This window comes from Sinohyriopsis cumingii, chromosome 1 (genome assembly GCF_028554795.1).
Source record: "Sinohyriopsis cumingii isolate HCF-2022 chromosome 1, ASM2855479v2, whole genome shotgun sequence".
Taxonomy (NCBI): Eukaryota; Metazoa; Mollusca; class Bivalvia; order Unionida; family Unionidae; genus Sinohyriopsis; species Sinohyriopsis cumingii.
The window spans coordinates 81,367,631-81,385,741 of record NC_142961.1 but is presented as its reverse complement, the minus strand read 5'-3'; the positions used below and the strand labels follow the sequence as shown (position 1 = coordinate 81,385,741).

Genomic DNA, 18,111 nt, shown 5'->3' with positions numbered 1-18,111 from the left:
CCATCGTTGCAAGTAATTAGACGTCCTACAGACGAACTGGGTGAATGTCTCGCCTCTCTCTGTTTTGCTATACTTAATCTTCTTGCCAAACCCTTGTTCGGTTAGCTCGTATTTCTTCAGAAGTGCGTCTTTCAACGCGAGGTAATTCAGCGAATCGGCGCTGGTAAACGCGAATACACGTCAAATGCTTTACCTTTCAACAACGCCCTAAAATGAAGCGACCAGTCGTCCTTTTCCCATTTTTGTACAGTGGCGTACCTTTCGAACCTGTTTAGATAACTATCCATGTTATCTTTTGTCGTCTTCAAATGGGGGCAATTTTGGACCTCTCAGTTTAGAATCATGTTCCCCCTCCTTTTAGTTTGCAATAGCTCATAATTTCTTTGATACCCCCTCTCCCTATTTCCATCTTCTATCTCCAAAGCTTCCAACCTCACTTATCTTCCCTTTCTAACTTTATATCCTCTATTTATTGTAGCAGTTCTACCATTTCCTTTTCTGCTTGCGTTTCTAACTCTATATTTTTCCTCTCTGCTTCCATTTTCTATTCTATCCTTTATTTTTCGGCCCGTTTCTCTAACTCTATCTTCTCCTTCTTAAAATCATCGTTTTTTCTTTGGCTTCCCTTATTTCCCGCTCTACCTGTCACTCTATCTCTAATTTCTCCCCTTCGATTGGTCGCGTTGATTCTGTTCTCCTTTAACCTTTGATCCCTTTCCCTAGCCTGTTCGTCACGAACAAAATGTTTCAAAAACCACCTCGTAGCCAAACTCTTTCCCCAGTTCAACAAGTTTCTTCATTGATGACATTTCAAAAATCTGATATGACTAACCTAAAGTGCAATACTATGCAAAATGGCGTAATTACTATAATTTCAACAAACAAACCGTATTTTCCTTCTCGGATGGCAATAAACATATGAAATGTATACAAAAAATAAATTAATGTTATATGTCTACTTAACCTCACTCTCTTGTCAAGAACGTCTGAAACACACAAAAGATCATACAAGAATAATGCATCAATAATTGTAATTCTCCCTTAAATCCGAGATGATCCCACTTCTGACACCACTTGTAACAAGATAACCGGGTTGGATTTCGGATTTATAATATAAAACATTTGATGGTGATACAAATACAATGTTTAATGATGAATAAATTGAATGAGAAAAGAATTATGATTAATACGTGCGTGTATAAGATCCAAATATTGGAAACATTAACATAATATGCACAAACCTAATAATGCAACAAATGAAAATACAAATAAATGACCTTACACAGTACAAGGACAAAGGTGAATGATCCGCAATAATTTCACACGACGCTAAGAATGATGTGTTTTATTCAAATCATAAAAATGAATTCACTCAAATAGTGACAAATGAAGTATTTTACTCAAATGATGAAAACAATTGGACAGATATCACACGAAATATTTTTAAAGCTCCAGAAACACTGGGTATTACAAACCCCAAAATTAGCCCACGGCTAAAAGATTAATTGTATGGAGTTAGACACCTGGCTACCAATCAGACTGGTCAAGCAAGCAGTCAGGTTTCCAGGTAGTCGCTGACCACCATTCAATTCCTCGGCCAAACAATCAATCAGCTCCCACCAATCAGTGAGTAATCAGTGAGCTTATATGGTTAGCTCTACAGCTGGTACCACGTCGACTCCAATCAGCTGAAAATGTGCAAGTCCTTAAGTATACCACTCACTGACAAGACGTTCCGTAATGGGTAGATTTAGTCTTACGGTGAAGCATTTATACACAGACGATGTAATCATACATCATCTGTGCGCTGGAAGTATTCGGTTTTTCCCATCGAAACACTTCGCACGTGCGACGTAGGATGAACCGAACTCTCTGTCTCGAAATATTGTACAATATGCATAAATCACCCTTGGGTATCTTTGTACACAAAAACGAAACTCGAGTACATGTATTTAATAAATGTGGGGATTTATAGAATTCCGTAACAATAATGTCGTACTCGGGATATTTATGATAAGTACGCAGAACATGTAAAACACGAAAAGATTAAATGCGTCGATGAGACGTATCGCAACAATGTGCACTCGCATAAGTACTTGAAAATTTAATCATTTTTTGAGCGACCTCCGCCAACAAAAATTCTCAAACTCTTGGACAAATTAAACAACCGAACCGACAATATGTATTCACAAAACAACAAAAATTATGATCTTGTACACATGAAATATGTAAGAAAGATGTCCAGAATGTTGTATAGATTGGTAAAACTTTTACTTTTGTCATCCAAATCATAACAAGGCTCGTTATAAGTGAAAAAGCTCATTCCCCTCTCAAGCATCCGGTCACCCAGCCACTCACCCGTTGTTTTCCACCAGAGTTTCTAATAGAAGCTGGGAGAATCTGTATCTCCAGTCGCCAGTACCTTTAATAATATTAAATGCCGAATGCTTCGCACAGAAAATCATGCAACCATAAAGTAGAAATTAGGTTTTTCTGGAGAAAAGGCTCTAGAGCTATTTCTACGCTAACTTCAGTAGTAAACAGTATAATTTCGTGGCTGAAATAAATGAAAAAGTTTTATGGCTGTAAATGTCACAACTAATTGCAGCAATAGAGATGAGAAATGTGACATATTAACGTAAAAATGTGGCTCATATTAATATTAACGTTATATTAATTTTGTATTTTTTCAAGGCACCATAATAGATAGATAATTAACATTTTCTTACGTGCTACAATCATTAAATGACAGGAAATTAGATTGGTTCGGTATAAAAAATTAGTATGTTTCTTATTACGACTATGGGTCTTAAAGAATCAAGAGAACGAAACGAAACCAAAACTTATAGCAAACACAAAAATACTTTATTTATCTAAATTACAAATTGAAAATTTAAGAGATGCCTACAGTATTATGAAATGTATCCCAACTAATATTAAATATCCCATTATACGTCCAAAAGTATGAAATGTTCCGAATGAATTCCAATACCTTTAATGTCTTGATGTACGAATAGCCTTGAAAGTCTTTGAATGAATTCACAAAAATAAAGTAAAAATATGTGTTATTCAAGTCAATCATCACTTAGTAACTCCAACGAATGATTGAAATAAATAATATGTCTAGAATTATCTTGGAACACAACTGCAAAATCTAATCATAGGTTAAAAACGACATTTCCTGATATGAAACAGGAATGAATTATTTCTTTATGAAGTCCCCTTTATATATAGAAATCACTCAACGTACGACGTAACAGATTGCAAATATAAGGTTATGGCTTGGTTAAACTGACTAATCCTTGGGACACTTTAGGCCAAATGTGATAAAGGTTTTTATATGTCCGTGTCTGCCCCCCCCATTCGCTCAGGTGGTGTTTATGATAAAAACCAAAAATAATTTGGAAGAGAATTTGTTAAATTATTTATATCATTTGAATTAGAGTTCCTTTTCTTTGGGTTGGATGAGCACTCGGTTAGATTACTGTTTCCAGGTATCTTTCCATTCCATTTCCGTGTCTGATGTATTTTTATGAAGGGCTCCTACTACTCTCCACAGGCATTACACTTTTCGGCTGGTTTCATTGCCCTAACAAACTGAGTGATCCTTGCCAGGTATCCGTGTGTGTGTGTGTGTGTGTGTGTGTGCATTTAAAGGTTATGTTCTATTGTTGTAGTTCGTGCCATATACCCAAATATATTTATGTTTGGACTGGCGTTGAATTAGTCAAATATCGATATTTTTTATTTAAAAATGTTTGTTTTTTCATTAGGGTAGAATAGCTTGGCATGTAGAAAGTGGCAAGACGGCACGCAATTGCGACCCCTAGTCCGTTATGGGCTGGCCATCTCAACAAGGCTCCTTGGACATGGATCGCATCTGTCCAGGCCTCCATAGATTTTGTTTCAGATGTATTGGTTTGGTCTTGTTTAGGTCCCTCGTGGGAGACATTAAGATCATTTTGTTGGCATCTTTACGGGCTTGGCGGCATACGTATTTTTGTCACTTGAGACGTCAGATCACCATCCAGATTTAGGATCGAGCTGTGAGGAAAACTACAGACTACTTTAGGCAAATATGATGTATGTTTTCCTATTATAAATAATATGAAATTTTCATTTATTGATGATTTGGAAATCTGTTCAAACTGGCAAAGAGGTGGAGCTATATCTGTACAGTGTTATACATTTCTATCATTGTGATGACGGCAAAGGACACAAATTTTAAAAATGTTTGATTTTAAATAGAAGTTAATTCTATTACGATATACTTATAGGTTCCATTTAGTGACCTGCTAAACGAAAATCATGCTTTGTAATGCGATTCAACGTGTGTGTGTGTCTCCTAATAAAGATTGATGAATACAGACGCGAATGCCCACGTTTATATAGATTTCCAAAGGTAAAGTGCTTTCATATTGTTTGAATATTCAACTCTCTTGCTATACCCCTCTTGAACGTTTGATTTCAATTCTCGGACATGTAAATCTTACAACAATAATCGAATAATGACGACAATTAATCAGATTCCCCATAGATGTTAAAAACGTTAAAATTAAAATAAAAAACGTAAAAAAACTAATTTTTTCTCAATAAATAAAAAACGAAAACAACGTTCCAGTAGTTTTTAGGCAACACAAAAATCAATATTTTACTTACTTACACGCTACATACCAGTTTTAAAGTTCCAAAAAAGGGACTGCAAAAGGTTAAACACAGCGTCATCTTCCAATGTATACACGCCTGGCCTTCACTACCAGAGATCAGCACTATGTTGTAGCATGTTTACGTAAAGTATCGTAGGCTAGCATCATAGATTCATTATTGATTGATATTTGTTATCTAGAGTATGACAGATGACAGCCTGTATGGCCGATGATAAAAAAAATTGAAGTACCAAATATAAAAAACGTAAAAAAATTGCGTTTTTCGAGGTAAAATAAAAAACGAAAAAAACGTTTCTATCATCTATGAGATTCCCTTCATCAGTAGTGGTTGAGTTTGCAGCATGACTTTATTTAGTCGCATTTCCTTGTAAACAAAAGCTAGATGGATGGATCCTTCTGCATTAAAGCAGTCTGAAGAGGAAGTTCGATAGAATGACGCTATTGCAGAATATGTTTGCTTTATCATTATCAATAAAACATAAGACGTGCATAACATCATTAATCTTGTAATGTTTTACCAAGTAAGAAATGTCTCAAATTAAACTGGATCTTCTGCATTGGAAACGATTCTTTTTTCTAGTGACATTTGCATATTTATTTCCAACTTTAAATCGCGCCATGACGAGAAGAAACTTTATATAATCTAATAATCACGAAGATGGACAAATAACATCGTGATACTTTTACTGGCTGCTTCTACGTTGGATTTGGTTTGATTATTGAGACCATTGACGAAGAGTCAATCTCACTGATTTATATTTCATTCATATGTATATTATGCAAACACGTGTGATTTTTGTCTCATGGCCGGAGTAAAAGGCTCAGTTCAGTCTTAATTAAAACCTGGCCCCGAGTCGCTAAGCTGTCTTTGGTGGATGCCGTTACAGATCACTAACATATCTGTACGCGTGAAAGTTTGTCAGTAGTTTCCTGTGAGTCGGTAGTTCTAACCAGTTTTTCCTGGGTTATTCCTCCACCAATACACTGGCCATCATGGATAGCCTACCATGTGCTGAAAAATGACATTAAGGCCACAAAACCACAAAACAATTAGGCTAAATCCCTTTGCTGTTAAGTGAAAATCTGATGTATGTGTAGAAACACCGCGCTACAAAAGCGCTTTCTAGCAACAAATGTTGCGTCGGAAAATATGCGGAAATAGTTTAATTTAGGGAAAGACTACTATTGTATGGATGAAACGATGCTTATCATCCAAACCAGAATCCGTAAGCAATCAAATTGGTTGCAAATCTAAATGAGATGTCGCCTTTTCCTAACAATTCTTCTGGAGTAAATCAAAGAAAGAAAGAAACTGACGATTAACAGCGACGTTTATATAAATTGTTCCAAAGTTATGGAATGCATGCTAAAATAATCTAGTTATTCACTTGAAGAGGCACTCTCAACGGTTTGTTTTCATTACTCATTCTAAAAGTATTTTGTTTATAATTATTGGTTTGAATAATGCACACATGGCAATGAAACAGACCAACCTCTAATATATGAAGCTATTTGTTCTGAGTTGTCCGATTATTTGGCATACATTCTCATATTAATCCCTTGCGAACCACACTAAAAATTCCATACCCTTGTACAGAAATGGCACTCGACTAAATAAACCTCCATATCACCTTGGAATATTTTTTGCATTGATGTCACCAAGAGTAACTATTTTTTTCTTAAAAAGCTATTTTCAAATTATTGCAGAAAACGATGCCGTTCGAACATGTGAAAAGTACTTATCTGTGATACCAATACTTGGGCATGCAACATATACTATTAATGGAGACTGCTGCACGAGTGAATGTTTCAACTGTGTGTAGTTTGAGACATTTAAAATCTGTATTTTCTTTCAACTTTTAAGTGGTCTAGTATCAATTGTCAATAATCATTTTAGACAATTATTAACGCTAATTTACCTTCTGCAATGGTTGTTTGCGTAACTGAGAAACTGTACCTTATAAGAGCAGTAACATGGAATCAGACCTAACCAGTCTTTGAAAGAGTAATACTACCAAGACGTGAACCAGATCGAAAAGTCTGGTTTATAATGATGTCAAATTTTTAATTCTTTTGAAACAGATATCCAGTTAGTTTAGGCTTGGTTCGATGAACTCGAGAATTAAAAAGAAAGAATTTAGTTAGAGGTGTCCCTCAACATTATTTTATAGTAATGCCTTCAAACTATATGGCTATTTGTGCTGCCAAGAGCAAACAATGTTACGCTCAATATTAGTTTATGGGAAGCCGTTCCATCTATATGGTTATCTGTCTTGTCCTAAGGAAATGATTTGACAAACAAGAAAGCTTTGAATAATTATATTCGGTAAGACTGATTACCTTCCGGATGATTGCTCCAGCCTGGATACTTTCAGCATAAGAACCTCAGCGTCATTGTTTAGAAGAATACGTTTCTCTTTCTCTTCCTCCAGACGTAGACGTACAGCACTAACGTCGCTTAATTCTGAAATTTCTAGCAGGCCGGCAGCTGCGGATTCCACCACCCATAGTTTCAGGTAAAGCAAAATGAAGATCAGAATCGTTTCTTGCATTATAAGAATAAACGGTGACAGATAGATGCAGATGTGGAGGTGTCTGTAGAAAGTCAGCCAAAATGAGAATTCAACACTCCAGATGTTAAAACGAGTCTACTCATTGAATAGTGTGTAAAACTTTCCCCTTCACCGCCCGCCCAACTGAGTTAACCACTTGAAAAGGTAATACAAAAGACTCCATATCAGAGCTCACACTGTATCCTTACAGTCCGGTATACTTAAAAGTCTAGTGCAAAAGGCAACAAAAACTTTGTTTAACATCCTGTTTTTCTGCATGTTATACATAATAGCCCTTTTGTTATGTTTGGCATTCAACTTTCGAACGTAAACAAAATACCATTTACATGCCAGACATTTTATGGAGAAAATGGTTTGTCTTCTAAAACTATTGTATCTAATATAATGTATTTGCTGCCCAACACGTGTTTGTCAATTCTCTGCATACATTAAAAGTAATGATTTCTGTGCAGTGGTCTCCATTTACGATCCTGTGTAGTTGTCTCTATGAACGACCTTGTGTAGTTGTCTTTGTTAACAACCTTGCGCAGTGGTCCCTATAAATGATATTGTATAGTGGTCTCTATGAATGACCTTGTGTAGTTATCTATATAAATAACCTTGTTTTGTGGTCTCTATGCATGACCTTGCGTAGTGGTCTCTTTGAATGACCGTGTGGTCTAAGTAAATGACCTATTGTACCAAATTAATACTGTGAATATAATTTATCATCAGCATGATTATATTTATTTCCTTTTGTAGAAGATTAGATGAAATAATAATTAAGTGTAATAAAATCTCTTGATTAAAGTCATAAAACGTTCACAAAAATTAAACAAGTACATAAACAAATGCAAACAATAACTAGTATATACATAGAATGAAAAATATTGGCAAATAGTTGGGTCTTTCTTCAGATGTGCACCTGTGAAAAAACGGCTAGCTCCTGTTGGTCATTTTCATTTCCTGGACATCAAAGATAAATTGTTGAAATAATGTGCCGATAACATTTTTACTTTTTATATATTTGGAGTTCATCAGTTTCACTTTCAGAAGCTGGTTTTGCCTTCTCTGGTAAGATTCTTTTCTCTGTTTTAAAAACTCTTCAAATTAGTAAACGTTGCACTAATTGAGGCTAAGTTTGCCAGTACTGGTATCAGCCATTATGTTTAGCTTTGTAGAGCTTCTACAATTTCCACAAGTGCGATATCTGAAGAAACTTCAGTCACAAGAACGTAGCATAGAGGTATGCAAATATCCTCTCCATTGTGCATGTTGCAAATGCGAACAGCTTCACCGTACAACTGTCAATCTCTCAAAAGTACGCACTACATATGCTTGTATGTATATAAGAAAGCTGTAAGCTTATATTGGATGCTCACCGTTTATGTTCTGCTGTTTTTTGGTACATTCGCACCGAAAGTATGACTAGTAACATAAATTTCGTGCCTAATTCAAGGTAAGAAACCACATACTGCGGTAATAAGATTTGAAACAAAAAGAATTAAGTTCGTTATGGGGTTTGAAAGTGGTTCTTTTGCATGACAGCCGATATTTTAAGAAGATTCATGCCTTGAGTAATGATAGAGCAGATGTTAGTATGAAAATGATGGTTACTTAATTACCGATCACATATTGCCTTGCCGAAGTGGGTGATAGATGCAGGTGCAACATCAGCCCGTGCACTGGCGGTACACGCCCCTACTCGGGCTGTAAATCGTATACTACCCCGCCCCATATTCTCCACACAGCCGCCCCAAGAAGGATGTCCGATAATTTAATAATCAGAAATTGTATGGGTGGGTATTGATTAAGTCCTACTTCTAAATATGTCACTAAACTGCATTGCTTGTGTAACCACCCAGGGTGCCGAAGTGGGTGATGGGTGCAGGTGCAGCATCGGCCCGCGCACTGGCGGCACTCGCCTTATCTCGGGCTGTAAACCGTATACTACCTCCCGCACCCACTTTCCCACCTGTTTCAACGCATGAAATTGGCTGATTTCAACACATGAAACTGGCTGATGGTGATTGGGTAAGTGACTAATTTTAATTATATATAGAATGTGTGTTGTCAGGCCGGTCTGAGTATAATGGATTGGGTTGGGTTATATTTTATTGATTTTGTCAATTTCTTTAAGGAAGATTAACATGGCATCATTTGTTTGATTGGGGTTGGGATTAGTTTTGTAAAGAAGTTCGGGGTAGGTATATGACGAGCCAATTTTCTTTAATGTAGTGACCAGCTTTTGCCTTTGTTAGTCATATTTAAGGCATATGTTGAAAACAGGCCAGATGTCTTCATCATCAACGCAGTGGGACCATTGCTCCGAATCCATAATTAACCAGGACATATTTCCCCATACTGCTTGCAGATAGGGTTTTTTCCTGTATTGATTCGGTTAATGATCCGTTGATGATGTTTGATACTGGTTTTCGGTGCTTTGGTTTTGCGACTCACTGTTTTTTTAACCTAGTACAGCGTACGTCCTTTGGGGCATGTATTCCATTGGGTTTGCCATTTAAAGGCGATTTTGTGGGTATCATGCTGTAAAATTCTGAGACGCTGTAATGTATATGGGCTGGTTCTAGTTCGCTTAGTGCGTTCTTTGCTGCTTGGTCGGCCTTGTCGTTACCTAGTATGTTTATATGCGACAGAATGAATAAATTTTACATTTTGGTCTTGTTTTTACATGTTGTTGAGTAGCAAGTAGGTTTCTTTTAGGAGGTTTTCACACCCCTTTGAGTTGCCCATTTCCAGTGTTTTTAGCACACTGAGTCGCTTATTATTCATATTTTCTGAAATTTCTGTTGATATGCTGTCTTTACTGCTTCAGGTATGGTCCAGAATTCTGCTGTGTATATTGAACAGTTATCCGGGAGTCTGCTTCCTATTTCGTTATTCAATTCCAGGATAGTGAGTGCTGCAGCAGTCCTGTCTGGGTTGTTTGATTTAGACCCATCTGTGTACATTTTGACAAATCCTTTGTAAGAATTGTCTAGCAAGGATCTTTGATCTTATTTCGAAAGGACGTTCTTCTTTGGGTCCGAAAGTTGTTGCTAAGGTGTTGATAATGGGGGTTCTCCTTGTCCATGGAGTAGGGTCTGGATATCGTATTAGTGCTGCACGAAGGCAGTAGAGTTGTAGTTCTTTACAGGATGTGTGGATAATTTTCCCAAATGATGGGGATGGGAAGAGTTTCAGGCTAAATGGGATGTTGCATTTGTTAATGATGTTCCTTGTGGGATTGCTCGGGTTTATTATAGATATTCTGGCTGCATATTTTATTGTTAATTCTTCTCTTCCTAATGTTAAAGATATTTCGCCTGTTAGGGTCTATAGTTCTTCTTTAGAGGTATTTTGGAGTGTGCCTGTACATATACGCAGAGCTTTTGCTTGGATTATGTCAAGGTGTTTGAGAATTGATGGTTTCGCAGATGCATAGATCTGACATCTATAATCCAGTTTGGATCTAATTAAGGCCATGTAAAGTGTTACCAATGTATCTTGGTCTGCACCCCATTGCAAACCTTTGATGTTTTTCAGGAGATTAAGGTCTCTGCTACATTTTCGTAATAATTCGGTGATGTGATGATTCCATGTGAGATGTTGGTCGTAGTACATGCCTAAAAATTGTGCGACTCTTTCAAATTTAATTGGTTCGCCTTGGATATATAGGGTTGTTGGTTTTATATTATATCCTTTATGAGGGAGAATATTACTCCTGTTCTTTTTCGTTTTGATAATTTGAAGCCCATTTGCCAATATTAGTTAAATTGGCTTGTAGTTCTGTTAATAGTTGTTGGCCGCGTGGGTTGCCCGCTTTCCATAAGCCGCTGTCGTCAGCAAATTATGATAGGTCAATTTTACTGAGGTCAGCAGAGCGTTCTAGATCGTTTATCATGATGTTAAATAGGGTCGGACTCAGGAAACTTCATTGTGGGGTGCCGTTCTCTAGCACATATTCTTCTTAATAGTGTGCCCCTATTCTGGTTCTGATGTGTCTGTCTTTTTAAAAGGTTTTAATCCATTTGTGCATGTTGTCATTGATTCCATAGTGATTCAATTTGACAATGAGACCAACAGTCCAAACCAAATCGAAGGCTTTCTTAAGGTCTAGGAAAATAACTATAAACTGTCTATCGCATTTTCTTTAAGCATTGAAAGCTAGTTTGATACGAGACTCGAGCCTTCTTAGTTAATCTAGGGTGGATCTTTTATTGCGGAAGCCACTTTGGTTATGTGGGAGAAGATTCTTGCTTTCAATGTGATGTCTGAGTCTGTTGTTTATCATTGTCTCCATCACCTTGCATACGGTATCGGTGAGGGAGATCGGTCTGTAGTGTCCTTGCCAGCCTTTGGGATCGGGATAACTATAGGCTGTTTCCATTTGTGGGGAATTTGTCCTGTCTGCCATAATTAATTAATATCTAATATGATTTCTTCCATATTGGGTGGTATGTTTTTATATATTTCATTTCCTAGATTGTCTGATCCTGGGGAAGTGGATTTCTTATTTCTAAGTGCGGATCTCCATTCGTCCAAGCTAAACAGTTCATTTAGGGGAGAACTCCTTGGATCTAGGTCAGTAAAGAGGTATGGATATTTGTACTCTACCTTTATTCTATGCGCTTGAAATGTGGCTATATGGATATCATTTTTGTTCATTCTAGCGAAATATTTTGCTAGATGCTCTGCTTTTTCTTTGTTAGTTGTTGCACTCTTGATATTTGAAACACTGTTGCTATTTTTGCCTATCATTGTTTTTAGTTTATTCCATCCTGTTTTGAATTGCACTGATTTATTTCAAGGTGGATCAGTATTTTTGCTTTGCTTTTTTGATGATATTCTTCGCTTATTTTTCTTTTGTTTTATAGTTTGTATAATCAGCTGATTGACCTGTATGGCGAAATTTATTGAGGGCTTTTTTTCTCCCATGATTATATTTGTGCAGTCGTCGTTCCACCATGGGATCGGTTGTTTTGCTTTTGGGTTGGTATCAGTTCCAGTAGTGGGAATACTTTGAGTGGCGGCTGCATTGATCGCTTCAAGGAATTTTTTTATTGTATTTGTCAATGTCGTCTTCCCGTAGGTTGGCTATAGTTATTCCGGCGAGCAAGGAATTGAATGAGTGGCAGCTGGCTTTGTCCAGTCTCCACTTGGAAACGTTAGAGGAAGTGGCAACTGGATTGGTGAAGTCAATACTATTAATTATGGAGAGATGGTCACTGCCCAACGTAGCATCTCTGTCTACTTCCCAATTAGATATAGATGCTAATTTGGATGTGCAAATTGTTAGATCAATTGCCGATAGTGATCCATCCTCTGGTGAAATTCTGGTTTTAGTACCATCATTTAGTATGACCAGATTGTTGTTGGTGACCCATTCTTCGATTAATTTGCCTGTCTTATCTTGGTGCTTTCCTGTACACCTTTTGTTATGTGCGTTGAAGTCACCGCATAACATGTATTCATTTGTTGTGCTGATTAGTTGGGCATAGTTAAGAGGGGAGGCGGCATAAAAATTGCCCACTGTGGATGAGTATCGATTGATACACAAGAGGTGTGGGATTGTTGGGGTAGTTTGTGGCTACAGAATGCTGTTGGAATGATGTATTTGGGAGTCTGTCGCTGACGAAGATGGCTAAACCACCCCCTCTTTGCTCATTGTCTCTCATAGTGAAATTACTGGCTGAATAACCTGAGATATTTAGTATATATTTTTAGGTTTTTGGTGAATGAGTGTTTCTTGGATAACTATCAAATCAGGTTAATTTAGATTGTTGAAGTTTAATCGTTATTTCTTGTTTATTAAAATTTAATCCCCGGCTAGTCCATTGCCAGATTATTATACCCTTTTTCCTGGTATTATCCATTCCTGATGTTATAATTAATTATGTTAGTGGATTATAAGGTCAAATTAGCGTTTGGCTTGGAGGTGTTTTTCCAATAAGTCTGATAATAACCTGAAGAATGGGATACAAGGTATATGATAATTTAAAGAGATGTCTGTAATTCCCATCACGAGGTCTTCAAGTAGTGGATAATTGTGTCATGCGAGAATTCCTCATGTTGGGGCGCACTTATGTTACGTGCATTGCTTTCGCCCTTATTACTTGCATTGCTCGGTAATAGTCGGTCTGCATTTTCTGTTTTGGTTTGATTTCAAACCTCCCGAACGAAGGTCGATATGTCAGATTTGGTTGGTTTGGTAGTATTATTAATAACCTTAATTTCTTGTTTTATTTTGTGATCCACCTGTTTTTATTGATACTTGGGGGCAAGACGGGTGTTCCTGTTGTCAGCTGGTTTGTTGAATTTGGGTGGGCTTGGATAGGGGCGGGCTTAGGGTTTGGTTTAGGGTTTGGCTTAGTTATAGCAGGTATTTGTAATGTTGATTTCTTTTCCTGCACGGTACGTTTCAATTGGACAATTGATTTGGATTTTGCATAAGGCAATTTTTGCAGCTGCTGGTTTGGTGTCGCCATGACTTGCAACGACTGAAATGACTGCAGAAGCAAGGTTTGATGTTGTATTCAAGTAGTGGGTACAAGTGGCTATCAAAGTAGATGAGCAGTGGTGGAATTGAGTAGAAGTCCAGTAGGATTATGTTGGTCAGTTGTCCTTGACTCGACTTTAACCTGAAAGCCATTGATATGTCGGCTCCCTGGTTTATTAGTTCTATGGCTATGTCATTGTTGTTTACGAGGTTGTAGTTTTGGTGTAGTTTAATAACCTTTTGTAGGTTATATTTGATACTGGTCTATTCATCTGTGTTGGTTTGATATTGGTTGTTTGGACAGCATCAGTTTTTTCCTCCTTTTTCTTGATCATGGTATGGTCCTGCTGGATTATGGTCAAGGTGTTTTTGGTGAGCGCTTTGTGCCTTGTTACTTTGATTTTGGTTGGGCCTATTTGCTGTATCTCCATATATTTGGTTACTTGCCTTAGGGTGCTGCACCTGACTGTGATGTAGTTAGATCTTGGTCCGATGATTTCGAAGGCTCCAGCATACGTTTTAGTTAGGATAGATGCTAAACTAATGGTTCTTATGTTGAATTGTTTGGAGCTGCTGATGGCGATGAATATTGTTAGGTCTATACTGTGGTATTGATTTTTAACCTGTTTATCTCCCATTGTTGGTCGATTATCCTTTCTTTTTGGTTGTGTTGTCCCTTCCTTATTGTTACTTACTGTAGGTTGCTTGGTATTCTTTATTTCCTTGATTGTTTTGGTTGTTATCCTAGGATTTGACTTTGTTGTATTTTTTCCTTTGGGTATTCCGTTCATCGGAGTTTTCCCATTTCTTTGATCCAATATCTCCTCTGGTGACCGTACTCTCCTCTTTTCTGGTGATAGCATATGCCTGTGATCTTCATCTGTCGTTTAAAAGTCATATATGTTTGGATCTGCTAAATCTGATATGGTTGTTTCATTTGAAGGGCCTGGAGTTGGCTGGAGTGTTTAACTTATTTTGCCTTGTGGTGCTTCAGGTTGTTTGATTTAGGTGTATCTGTCAGCCCCTTTCTGTTCTTGCCTTGTGGTAGTGGTGGGGTTTGAGCCAACTTTCCCGGTTGGATTTTCTTACCCTTGTTGTTGGTAGTAGTATGAAGTTTTGGGGCGTCTGGCATTTTGTTTACCTCTTGACCTTTGTGGTTAGGGGATTGGCGGGGGTTTGGTGAGGGTGGTAACGGGGACAAACACCTTGGTGGCTAATTTATTAGAGATGGGATGGTAGGTGATGATACTTGAGTGTTGGTTTTTGAGTAAAGGGTAAATGTGAGGGGTTCAGTCAAGTGAAAAGGTCCTTCTGATGTTAAAGCATTTCAGGAAAATCTGGCAAGTCCTTCAAATCTGGCATTTTTAAACAGCACAAGTAGATGTATACCCGAAGGTTTAAAACCAAATATATAATTTACCTTGAATTCCCTGACTTAATTTGGAAACAAGATGGTGTGGACATATTATAGGATTCTGCTGGTGGGGGGGGGGGCAGCTAGGACTCATCTGCTTGTAGAAACGGGAAGGCAGGCTGCTGAGCCTCTTCTGCAGGTCGAAACAGCTGGGTTGTCTGGAAAAGGCTCTGTTATTATTGTTGTTGTTATTGTGGTTGAAGACTGGTTGCAAGTATTGGCGGTTATGTATGCAGCTTGATCAAAAACAAACTTGTAACATTTTTTGGATCTGCCCCTTCTTAAGAGCGATAAAATCCACGTGTTGATTGTTCGGCGTCTGGCTCATTTGATGTATTAGATAGCGCTCCCGTAAAAGGTCTAAACGCTTTGTATTGTATGTTGTTTAGTTTTTGTTTAGTTTTTGGAGCAGAGTGTTGTTGGCCGATGCATACACTTGGCAGCTTTAATCAAGTTTAGCTCTGATTAATGATCTGTAGACGATGAGCATTGTTTTGTTTTTTTGTATGTGCACCACTTTGTCCCCTTAATACTTTTTAGAAGGTTGAGGTCCTGTTGGCATCGTTTGGTGAGGGCTGTTATGTGCTTTTTTCCAGTTGAATGTCTCGTCAATTAACATTCCCTAGAAAGAAGTGTCTTTAATAAATTTTATTCGTGTATTTTACAGATGGAGTTTGGGATATGTTATATGTCTATTTGTTGTTGGTGGGAAAAGCATTGCAACAGGTTTGGTGCCTGATATTTTAAATCCCCAGTGTCTGCCCATTTCCAGATTTCATCTAGGCTCTGTTGCATTTGGTTGATGTTGGTTTGGTTGTTTGGGTTGCCTGCTTTCCAGATTCCACTGGCGTCAGCAAATTGAGATAGTTCGATTAGTTTGTTAGTAATATTGTCGTGTAGGTTGTTGACCATAAGGTTGAATAGTGTGGGGATTATCACACTTCCTTGAGGAGTTCCGTTTTCCAAACTGATTGAGTTTGGAGATTAGTTCTTTAGCCCAGACCAAATCAATCGCCTTTTCTAGGTCTAGAAATATTTCAGTTAGATGCGTATCTCTTTTTCGTTTGGCATTGAAGGCAAATTTAATGCTTTCTTCCGATCTAATTAGTAGGTCTAAATCCACTTTGGCTTTCTATGAGCAAATGGTTTCTTTCCAGGTGGTGTCTTAGCCAATTGTTAATCATTGTCTCCATGATTTTACATATGGTGTTTTTCAAGGAGATGGGTCTGTATGATGTTGGAATTTTGTGGTCTCTCCCTGCTTTTGGTACGGCTATGACTATGCTTGTTTCGACAATGTTGGTATGTTTCCTGTTTTCCAGATTAAGTTGATCATATCTATTATGATTACTTGCATATTTACTGGTAGATGCTTATAAATGTCATAGCCTAATTTGTCTTCTCCTGGGGATGTTGTATTTTTATTAATTAGTGCTTTTTCCATTTTTTCAATGCTGAAATAGTCGTTGAGCGGTGACTCTTTGTTGATTTGATCCGTAAATAAGTGGGGGGAATTCTTTTTCCAGTGTTAACCTTTGTGTCATGAATTTTCGGGAGTGATTGTTGTTACTGCTAGAGTTGGTGTACTAGTAGTTCTGATTTTGCTTGGCTGGTGTTAGCTCCTGTTAGTTTTGGTGTTGACTTCCTTTTGTTTGGAAATCAGGAAGTCCGAAGAAAGTTTTGCATGTTTAAATCGATTGAGGGCTTTCTTTTTTTCGTTAATGGCTATTCGACGGTTCTCGGTCCACCATGGTATACTGTTTTTGCTGGCTTTCCCGCTTGTTTTGGGTATGCTGCTTTGTGCTGCTCCATTTATTGTTTGAATTATATTGTTGTAATATTGGTTGGTGTCGTCATTATGAAGATCTAGTTGTACTTTGCTTAAGTGATGTTGGAACATTTCCTGTTAGCTTTCTCTGTTTTCCATCTTGGTATGTTTTGTTGTTGCTCCTTGAGGCTTTGTGGATATATTGTAATACATATTTGGAAGTGGTCACTGCCCAATGTGCTTTGCTGTAGGACTTCCCAGTCCGTAAACAGTGCAATATTTGGTGTTGCAAGTGTGAGGTCTATTGAAGCTAGTTTTCCACTGATATGTTCAAATCTGGTAGGTGTGCCTGTATATAAAATTATAAGCTGTTGCTTCCTGGCATATTTCTCGATGTTTATTAAACTTGCATCTACATGGTCCCCACCCCATTCTATGTTGTTGTTCATTGAAGTCCCCACATACAATGTTATTCATGACCTTATCCTTACATAAATCTATATAGCTTTTAGAGGAGTTAGCATTATTTGCCCCAGGGTCATATATATTACAGATGTTCCATTTTTCTGGTCCTATGTTGACAGTGATTATGATATTCTATAAGGTTTCCTATTAAGTTAATGTTTGGGTTCATTTCTATCACCTCTAAGACGGTATTGTGCATGTAGATGGCTAGCCCTCCTCCTTTTTTTCATTGTTCCTGTATTTGAGGAATTTTGTGTCATATTAGGTTATTTTAGGTATGGTTTTACTTGTTTGAGTTAAGTGTGTTTTTTGAAGTTACAGGATATGCGGCTTGTTGATGGTGGTGTTGATGGCCGCTATCAATTCACCATGGTTTGGTATTAAACCTCTGCAGTTCCATTGTCATATGATGGATTGATTTGTAAAGGTTTTATCATTATGTATATCCATTGTTATTGGTTGTTGTTTGCTTTTGTTTTTGTTAAATGTGTTGCAATGTACTTTGTAAGTACTAGTTAACCTTTGGAAAAAAAATTCTAACATCATGGATAGTATTAAGAAGAAATCCTGCTTTTTAATATGGTTATGTTGTGTGTTTTGTTGGATTCCCTCTCGCAGTTCATTGAAGTATTGTGTTATTTGGGCGCGGTTGAGGTATTCATCATTTGCATCTTTTTCCCATTTTCCAATGCTGTGGGTGATATTATCCCTGTTTATAGGTTAATTATACCCTGATTGTTTAAACT

At 37.4% G+C, this 18,111-nt stretch overlaps 1 protein-coding gene across 2 annotated transcripts; it reads right to left on the bottom strand.

Moving 5' to 3' along the window:
• Nucleotides 1-1,947: 1,947 nt before the first annotated feature.
• Nucleotides 1,948-7,385, bottom strand: LOC149807224 (uncharacterized). Of its 2 annotated transcripts, none has more exons than XM_089963764.1 (2): nucleotides 7,008-7,379; nucleotides 1,948-2,557 (listed from the first exon to the last, which is right to left on the bottom strand). In XM_089963764.1, exons 1-2 carry the CDS (start codon nucleotides 7,217-7,219, stop codon nucleotides 2,434-2,436), a joined length of 336 nt encoding a protein of 111 aa, XP_089819890.1. In that variant the 5' UTR covers nucleotides 7,220-7,379; the 3' UTR covers nucleotides 1,948-2,433. The 2 variants fall into 2 exon arrangements, with proteins under 2 accessions (XP_089819890.1, XP_089819894.1); XM_089963768.1 differs by lacking the exon at nucleotides 1,948-2,557 and adding an exon at nucleotides 2,735-4,044 and having other exon boundaries at nucleotides 7,008-7,385.
• Nucleotides 7,386-18,111: the final 10,726 nt, after the last annotated feature.

What these genes read in the sequence shown, in the direction of transcription:
- LOC149807224 (XM_089963764.1), bottom strand. Translation starts at nt 7,219, where the DNA reads ATGCAAGAAACGATTCTGATCTTCATTTTGCTTTACCTGAAACTATGG. An exon ending in CTGGAGCAATCATCCGGAAG is followed by an intron (nt 2,558 to 7,007) that starts GTAATCAGTCTT and finishes CATTTATTTCAG; the next exon opens with CCACGAAATTATACTGTTTA.